At 40.2% G+C, this 9,220-nt stretch overlaps 1 protein-coding gene across 1 annotated transcript; it reads left to right on the forward strand.

Moving 5' to 3' along the window:
• Positions 1–274: 274 nt before the first annotated feature.
• Positions 275–8,932, forward strand: LOC124881096. The gene is made up of 8 exons (XM_047386596.1): positions 275–412; positions 2,753–3,112; positions 3,216–3,314; positions 4,548–4,874; positions 5,940–6,272; positions 6,445–6,762; positions 7,730–8,062; positions 8,138–8,932. The coding sequence occupies exons 1-8, from the start codon at positions 382–384 to the stop codon at positions 8,206–8,208; spliced, it is 1,872 nt and encodes a 623-aa protein (XP_047242552.1). The 5' UTR covers positions 275–381; the 3' UTR covers positions 8,209–8,932.
• The last annotated feature ends 288 nt before the right edge of the window (positions 8,933–9,220 follow it).

The following is a 9,220-nucleotide window of genomic DNA, read 5'->3' on the forward strand; positions in this document are numbered from 1 at the left end:
ATATAATACAGAATTAAAATGTCATGTTTTTTTATAAGTGGTTTGATGGCAGTGTTGTAAAATGTCTCTGCATTTGGATTATTTGTAACAAAGCTGCATGTACAATGTAATCATTTCAAGAAAACCTTAATTGAAATATTTTCTTCCTGGCAATCTAAGAAAGAATAAACTCCTACTTTTATTTTTAACGTTCTCTTCGTCTCCTCCCTCTGCTTCGTTATTGTATGTTCTGCTTCCTCTTCTGGAGTGAGAGAAAACTACCTTCGTTGACTGTCAGTGACTTAGGCAGCTGGTTCTCTTCTGTTTACAGTCTGTTAATGGATTTTTATTTTCAGTACAATTTGGTGCAGCACTGAAGATTGATGAAAACTGAAGGTGAAGATGTTTCTGCTCCTAGTGACTGTCCTATTTGGTAAGAAACTCTCAAATTTCTGATCAGTTCAACTGATTTTTTAAAAGTCAGTGCAAACTCTGACTCCCGTCAGGTGAGGATGTGGTGACAGTGGAACGGGTTTGTGTGCATTCCTGAGACAGGTGAGAAAACTGATGTGCTGAGAAGTCCCTCTGAGATTAAAGACTATAAAAAACATTTGTTCAGGCATGTTTATAGAAGCTGTTACCAGGAACAAAAGGATCTAAAGCAACCTTAGTTGGTTCTATTACAGAGAAAAATGTATCTGCTCCTCCCTCCATCTTGTTTCCATTATTGGTTTAAGTTTCAGTCCCCATGAAATTAAAGGGAAATAGTTTTTTTAAATGTTCATTTAAAGACAATTTAAAGGAACAGACAGAGAAGGTGTTCCTATATACTCTGAGCTCTGTTAAAGTATAGTATATTATATTATAGAACATTCAACTGCATGTGAAAAGAATATATCTAAAAATGAGAAAACACAAAGCCAAGCAATAAGTTTATATGCAAGTACTAAAACATATATGTAAGGAAACGTTTAATATACAGTATATTATTATAGTTTGATAGTTGCTAACAACGGCTCTTCGGCCTTTCACACAAGAAATTACAATTTAGGACACACAGGTACGTTATCATAAAAAGGTGAAAAACTAAATAAAAATAAAAGTTATAACTTAAATTATAGGTATACTCCTTATTACTTATATAAATATATAAAAAATATTGTTAAAAATATAAAAGGAAAAGGAAATTTGATTAAAATATATAAATACTTTCCAGCACAAGCAACAATTAATGCCTAGAGCGTGCACTGGATACTGCACTCGTTTCTCGCTTCTCTATGCAAGGTGTGTCTCAAATGTTCCTCTGAAACAGCCAAGTTATTTGTAGCAAGCAGACAGGTAAAACCACAAATCAGCAGGATGGTGGATCTACAGAGTCTAATGGAGAGCCCATATATCCAATCAGGCCAATTTCCTGATCACCCTGATAGGAGGAAAGGCAGATGCTGCAATTGACGACAGCAACCATTTCACCCACATTAAGATGTAGGGGTAAATAATCCCACCAATTTGTCTGTACTCAAAAAGCACAGCTTGAAGTACACCTACCTTCATTTCCACCAACTCTGTTTGGAGCTCATTCCAGCTCCTGAACATGATTTCGAACAGGTGACGCATGTTTCCACCAATGAAAAGAGGTTCCAGAGCGAGAACTCAACTTGGCCACTGCTGAATACTTGATTCTTCTGGTCACACCAAATATTGATTGGATGTAGACTTCTCTTTGTTCATTTACTAGATTTTGTTGATTGATAAAAATAAATGATTAACATTTCCATTTTTGAAAGCATTCTTTGTTTACAGCATTTTTTCACACCTACCTAAAACATTTGCACAGTACTCTATATGGGGTGTGTGAGAGAATGTACGATGTCTATTGTTGTGTGTCTTTACATTGGGTGTGTGGTTGTAAGTGTTTTTATCTATACACATGAGGTTGGGAATGTGTGATTGTGACTGTGCGGCTGTTTTTGTGTCAGGTTGGTCTTGTGCTGCTCTCTCTCCTGGATCAGTTTAGGCCCCCCATCAAATGTGAGACCTATTTCCTCCGCACCACACTTCCTGCCGGTGGCTGGTGTCTCTGCCCGCTGGTGTATTGGTGGCTCTCGGTGTCCGAGGCCGGGTGCTTTGGTATGTGCCAGCTCACTCCCAGTGGCTGTTTGCCAGGGCCTGGGCCCCCTGGCTCTGTCAGGCCTATATTTGGGGGTGGTGATGTGGCCCGCCGTCTCGGGTCTCTGGGTCCATGGCTGGATCTGCTCTGGCGTAGAAGGCTGCCGTCAAGGCATGTGGGCTCATCGCTTCAGCTCCCTGGAGCTTCTGCACTCTGGATGCTGGGTGGTTTCGCTGGGGCTGTCCTCTACTCTTCTCTGGGGGGGTTGCAGTAGTCCCAGAGGTTATCAGTTGTGTTATTATTAAAGACTTCTACTAACTATGCAGCTCCCAAGATCCTGTCTGCACCCTGGTCCATCTACTCCACGCATTATGACAAAGACTGCCAAGACAAGTCAATGACACAAGTGCAACTTATGCATTGACAGTCTTGGCTAGGTCAATACAAATTGCAGCACAATACAAGTTAGAGTCCATAGTAGAGGCAATGTCATTTACGACTTTAAAGGTGGCAGTTGTGCAACCATAGCCAGTTCTGAAACCTGTTTTAACTCTATAAAAGAGTGTTTAAATTAAATTAAATTAAATGAGGTACAAGAACAAGTTTAATTATTTTAAAGCCCTTTGAATTAATAAATCATCACATTTGTTTGTGTCCTCACAGTGTCTAAGCCTGCTTCAAGTGTGGAGTTGATTGAGGTCCGTGAAGGAGTGGAATTTGTTCTGTTGCCCTGTTCATTCTCATCTCCTGATTTGAAGAATTCTATTGTTGTGTGGAGCCGCAATGATCTCAATCCCCCGACAATTCACCTGCGTCGTAAGGAAGGTGATGACTTTACTACCCAAAACCAACGTTACATAAGTCGAACATCCATGGAGAATGGTGCTCTGGAAATTGGAGACCTGAGCCTGACTCTGAGAAAACCTGAACTCACCGACAGAAGCACCTACACCTGCACTGTCCGCAGGTTTGGAGAACAGCAGGGCCAGTCAGAAGTTAAACTGGAGGTCCTGAGGAACGAAGGTCAGTCTGTAGATAACCAGCTGGAATCTGCAAAGACCATGTGTAGATTTATTAAAATTGCTATTGTCAATATTAAATTTTTTTATTATGGTGTTCTTGTTAGGAGTTCCCACCTGGGTCACAATTTTCTTAGTTCTCCTGACTCTTGTCATTGCTGCCATTGTGGGTGCTGTTATTCATTTCAGGAAGCTTTTACAGAAAGGTAGGTGCTGATGTTTTTGTTATTTCATATTACACATTTATGAGATACACCTTATCTTTTAAGGAAGTCACTTTACTGTTTCAGCCTCAGTTGTTGATGGGCACAGGGTTGTCCCCTGTTCAAAACCAATCTGATTAGTTTTCATTTTAAAGCTCTGCCTGTTTTTCTCCATATACCTAAAAGAAAATAAATGCTTAACACTTCAATTTTTGAAAGCATTCTTTGTTTACAGCATTTTTTCGCACCTACCTAAAACATTTGCACAGTACTGTTTATGGGGAGTGTGAGAGAGTGTACGATGTCTATTGTTGTTGGTCTTTATGTTGGGTATGTGGGTGTGAGTGTTTTTATCTGTATGCTGCTCCATATACCTAAAAGACCTTAATATCAATTTAAGACCATGGCTGTGGTTCTCAACTGGAAAAAGGTATTTTGCTCCCTCTGGGTTGGGGGTCAGTCTCTCTCCATAGTAGAGGGTTTCAGGCACCTTCCACTTCTACGCCGCTCTCCTGAGCTCCGTCATGGCTTCCTCTGGCTTCCAGACCTCATTGGGCGCTTGTGTCCTGGTCACCTTCCACAATTCAATCATCGGAAGCACCAGCCATTTCAGCAGAGGACTCTGAGGTTCCTTTGTTTGATCCAACACCCACCAGAACTCTTTTCCTCCTTTGGACAACCTTTGGGTCACCCTTCAGAACTCTGGTTGGGAGGAACCTCACAATACACCAGTGTTTGGATATGTATTTCTTTGTATATCTGTTTATGTTTTAATAATTTTGTAGTTGTTTACTATGTTTTTTAGGTCTTGCCTTATGAAGTTGTTTTTCGCCATTAGGGTTTTGCCATCATTTATTGGTTTGGGATTTGTTTCCTAGTTTATCCTTGTGTTCTGTTCTTTGCACATTTGGATTTATTTCTGTTAGAACTCTGTTAGACTATTCCACTCGGTTCGGTAGTTTCTTTGTGTCTTAGTTCAGCTCAATCCTTGTTATTTAGGCACACCCCATCAGTCTCTGTTTTCCTTCTGCCTCAGCTGCTCCACATAAACCCCTGATTAGAAAACCTTCATTAAATGTCATTCTCCATTCCACAGTAAATGAAGAAAAATGTTTCAACATCTTTTTTTGATCCAATGTTGCCATTTCTCTTTAAAACACTGCAGGGCCAACAAACAAAAGTTAATAAATAAAGAGTTGTCAGTGCTACTACTGATGCTAACATTTGTTCTTTCAGTTCCACATGTGAAAGTAAACTCAGAGGTGGAGTCTGTCCTGCTGTCTTTTATCACTATTACCCAACTTCCTGAAGATGCCAGAGTGGAGTGGACGGACAGTCAGGACAGGAAGGTCCATGTGTACGAGAACGGGCTTGACCGGCCTGAAGAGCAGCACTGGTACTACACAGACCGAACACAGATGAAGAAAAGGCTGCAAAAGGTTGCGTTCCTCTGTCTGACGCTGAAATACCCGACGAACAGAGACAGTAAAACCTTCACCTGCACTGTCTACAGCCAGACCAAAGCTGTCCTGATGAAGAAACAAGTGGAGCTCCTCGTCAGAGGTCAGTACTGTGGATTTTTAGGATTGGCCAGCAAGTTTGACACCAACAGATTCTGATTTTAGGGGTAGCCGAAGTAAATAGTTTAAAATCTAATGAGTAACACAGAGCTATCTCTCCCCATCTGATGCCACATATTGCCTGTGTTTTCGTTTTCCCTTTTTGAAAAGTAACAGAAATCCATGTATTTGGGAATATTTAAGTTTACAAAAAACATGACTATCGATTGTGAAGGCCAGAAGCACCCTACTCAGGCTTTCTAATATAACTCTGTTTTAAAACAGCTGACAAGCTGATAATCGGGTTACTTCAAGATTTTGATCATTTTATTGCACTTTTGGTATGTAGTGTGTTAGTTTGTCTTGTTAAAAAAAAAGTATTGGATTAAAACTTGGTATTTGAAAAGACTTACATCATGATTGGGAAATTGCTAAAATGCAAGGTTTATTTAAGTCACACAGAGCAGTTAAGTAATTATGGGGTCTCTGCAGAGAGACTGACTAGTCTGATATCCCGGGGATGATGGCCTCCTTTATGAAGCATCTGTAGAATTGGGTTCAGAAGCCTGGGAGAAACTGCCCTATGTCCCTGCGTGCTTCCTTTTGTGTGCAGGACTGAATGGCTTGTCTCAGTGCAACCCAGAAAGAGAGGCTCATATCAGAATCTAAGGATATGATTTTTGGACTGTCAGGCTAAAAATTAGACTCTGGTGTGTGAAATGAAAGCCTTAAGCAATATCTGAGCCTTTGCAACAAGATGAACTTAAATGCTTTATTTTAGGCTGGGGAGACAATAGGCACTCGTTTTTATGAATTAAAGTAATTATTGGCATGGTTTCTCAGAGAGTTTGTGAGGAGCATTGAGCCAACAGAATACTGTCACTTCAAACAGTTTACTACCAGAGACGTTGTGTGTGTTGAAAGTGTATTGATCCTTTTTGATAGAGAATGTTGCACTGATTTTTGTATCAAGCAAGCTAGACCATTTCAGTCCAACAAATGGAGTATTTTACTTCACACATGAAGAGCTGCTGCATTTGACTTGTGTTGTCTTTTTTTTCCCTCTCAGTCCCCAAGGTCAAGGTGAACTCAGGGGCAGACTTCGTTCTGCTGCCCTGCAAAACCAAAGTCAATCTCTCAAAAGACAATATAGTAGAGTGGAGCTGTAATGATATCTGGATCCTGAAGGTCCATATGTACCAGAACGGTTCTGATTGTCCAGAAGAACAGAGTCCGTTTTACAGAAACAGAACCAAGCTGAATGAAGACCTGTTGGAAACTGGAGACCTTAGTCTGACACTGAAACACCCCACAGACAGAGACAGACAAATTTATACCTGCACGGTCTACAGCAGAGATGGAAAAATCCTGATGAAGAAACAAATAAAGCTTTACGTTGAAGGTCAGTGTAAATCATTACCCTATATCCCTAACCCAATTATGTTCCTTTAATATAACCCCAGAACTTAATATTTTAACTCTAACCAACCACGTCTGGCTGCAATTTTGGAAAGTAAAAGCCTGTGGGTAGGAAAGGGGATTCATAGATTTCTTCTATTCCAATGCCTCCTCAGACTGTGAGGTGGAGGTGGATGAGGGGGCAAAGTCAGTCCTGCTGCCCTTTAGAACCACAGGGGATCTGTCAGACGCTAAGGTGAAGTGGTGGCGTTTTGAGCCTGAACCACCAATGACGGTGCACAAACATGAAAATGGCTGTGATCAACCTGAAGATCAGCACCAACTTCACAGAGACCGAACAGAGATGAGTTCAGAAACTGGGGACCTGAGTCTGATCTTGAAATACCCGACGGACAGAGACAGTGGGAGATATATCTGTAGGGCCAACAACAAGAAGAACAAGAGGAAGACAACGGTACTGCTCAGAGTCGTCAGTAAGTATGAACAAATGTTACAACATATTGTATTTACATGTTCTTATCTACATATTTCAATTCCCAGCTCTGCAGGAGGACCATCTCAGCAATGTATGGCCCAGTATATTGACTCACGGATGATTAGGAATAAAAAGGGAAATCTTTAGAGTGTTAAAACATAAACTCAATTGAAGATAATAAGTTTGACTTTAAAGCACATTATAAACCATAATATATCATGTACAATTCCTTTCAGAAGTTCCTCCTTGACAGCTTTTAATCCTGGCTGGATTTTTGGTCACTCTTGTTGGCAGAATTGGAATAGGTCTCCTGGCACAGTTCTATGTTGGCAGCATAGTGCACACATTTTAGAGGTAATTCTGGACTTTAGGAAGACCATTGCAGAAGTTTAGTGTTAAGCTTTATTTATTACAAACCCAGTTTAGATTTGTGTTTTGGATCATCTTCCTGTTGGAACAACCAACTATGCCAGAGTTTTAATCGTCTTGCTGGTGATTTGAGGTAAAATTGAAAAAATTGACCGTAGTCCTCCTTAATTTTTCCATCTTCTCCTTGTATTGTACCAGCACATCTGACATCAGGCATTGGCACTAGAACGTATTTGGCATGCTTATGTTGGCCCTAATGGAGCTTAAAGGTGTTCATTTTGGAGCAGTTTTCTTTCTTGGTGAACGCCATCTTAAGTCCTAGGCTGTGTAAAACTGGCTTCATTGTGGACAACACTGGTGTGGCAGCAGTTTGCAGCTACTCACAGGTTTGAGCCTTTGTGGATCCCGGGATGTCTCTGAACATTCTGACTAATTTATTTTCATCTGAGGGTGACAGTTTGACAGATATCTTAATATATTGTACTTCTGTTTAATTGTTCAAACTGATTTTGGGGGAATTGTTTACAAAAGACCTTCCTAGCTTGGGGGGCATAAATTCAGCTGATGACATAAAACAAGTTCTGTTGCACTCTCAGACCGACAGGTGGAGGTGGAGGAGGGGGTGGAGTCTGTCCTGCTGCCTTTCAAAACCACGCCTGATCTGCCCGAAGATGCTAAAGTGGAGTGGTGGCAGCTCGAGCCACAACATATGAAGATCCATGTGTATCATAATGGCTCTGAAAAATCTGAAGAACAGAACCAGTTGTACAGAAACAGAACAAGGATGAATGAGGACCTGCTGAAAACTGGAGACCTCAGTCTGACTCTGAAGCAGCCCACAAATGGAGACTGTGGGAAGTACAGATGTGAGGTCTACAGTGAGATGAAGAACAGCCGGAGGGAGAAAACGGTGATGGTCAAAGTTATAAGTGAGTGTGACGTTTATTCAGAAATTTCTCCACCTGTTGTTGTCTCTGTCTGAATCTGTTCTGTCCCCTCTGCAGAGAGAATCCAGAGTCAAAATGTGAAGAGAGGAAACTCCACTGACCCCACTCCTCTGCTGGCTGATCAATGAGTTTGATTGGTTTAATTGGTTTGGCTTGGCTCCATGTATGGCTAACAAGATAAGTTTTTACTTTAAGTTGGTGATTTTTGTTATATTTAGTTTTTTTTTTTTACCTGATCTCCACATTATAAATGTCTGAAACACAGAACTGAAGTAATGATAAAACGGTATATGTCATTTGTTACCAAATACAGTTCAGGCTACTAGGCTTACAATATGGCTTGTGGCTGTAATATTTTATGTAATCTACTCATATGGGAAGTTATGAATTATACACAAATGTTTTATTTGTGTATTCTGTTTTGTAGAACCACAAATACCTTTACCTGGTACCTGAATCTGCGTATTAAAGAAACAGTAAAATATCATGTGGCCTGATTATTGACTTGGAGGTCATATAGGCATTTAACCATTATACACTCTACAATCACCACTATAGTAAACTTATCATTAGTCTTAGAAATCACCTTTACAGTTAATGCATTCAGTTATGTCTAGAACCTTGTTTATCAAACACTGAATGAGCATCCATTTATTTTTCTGGAAAATGTTCTGGAATGCATAAATTACCTTGGATGCCCTGAAAAGGAGAAATAAATATCTGCACTTGTCAGAGACTCTTTACTGGGATTTTTCGATGTCAGTAAGAAATATAAGAAGTTACAATTGGGTAACAAGACAGAATAGCAATCTAAAAATCAGAATCAGCCTTATTGCCAAGTTTGTACAGACAAACAAGGAATTTGACTCCGGTACTCTCAATAATAAAGAATATATTTTTAAATGTACATAGTATATACACAGTTGACTTTACAATAGGGTGAGATCAGTCCAAGTATGCATGGTATTGTTCTGAAACTGTGACTGTCAGGTGTTCTTCAGAGAAACAGCCTGGGGGAAGAAACTGTCTCTGTGGCGGCTGATTTTAGCATATAGTGCTCTGTAGCGCCGACCTGAAGATAAAAGCCTAAACAGTTTGTATGCAGGGTGTTCTGGAGAACTTTAAAGGTTATTTTCTTAA

The sequence above is a fragment of the Girardinichthys multiradiatus genome, chromosome 14, assembly GCF_021462225.1.
Source record: "Girardinichthys multiradiatus isolate DD_20200921_A chromosome 14, DD_fGirMul_XY1, whole genome shotgun sequence".
In the NCBI taxonomy this organism is placed as follows: domain Eukaryota; kingdom Metazoa; phylum Chordata; class Actinopteri; order Cyprinodontiformes; family Goodeidae; genus Girardinichthys; species Girardinichthys multiradiatus.

Coding starts and splice junctions, on each gene's coding strand:
- LOC124881096 (XM_047386596.1), top strand. CDS start 382: ATGTTTCTGCTCCTAGTGACTGTCCTATTTG. Junction 3,113..3,215: donor GGAGGTCCTGAGGAACGAAG/GTCAGTCTGTAG, acceptor TGTTCTTGTTAG/GAGTTCCCACCTGGGTCACA. Junction 6,273..6,444: donor AATAAAGCTTTACGTTGAAG/GTCAGTGTAAAT, acceptor ATGCCTCCTCAG/ACTGTGAGGTGGAGGTGGAT.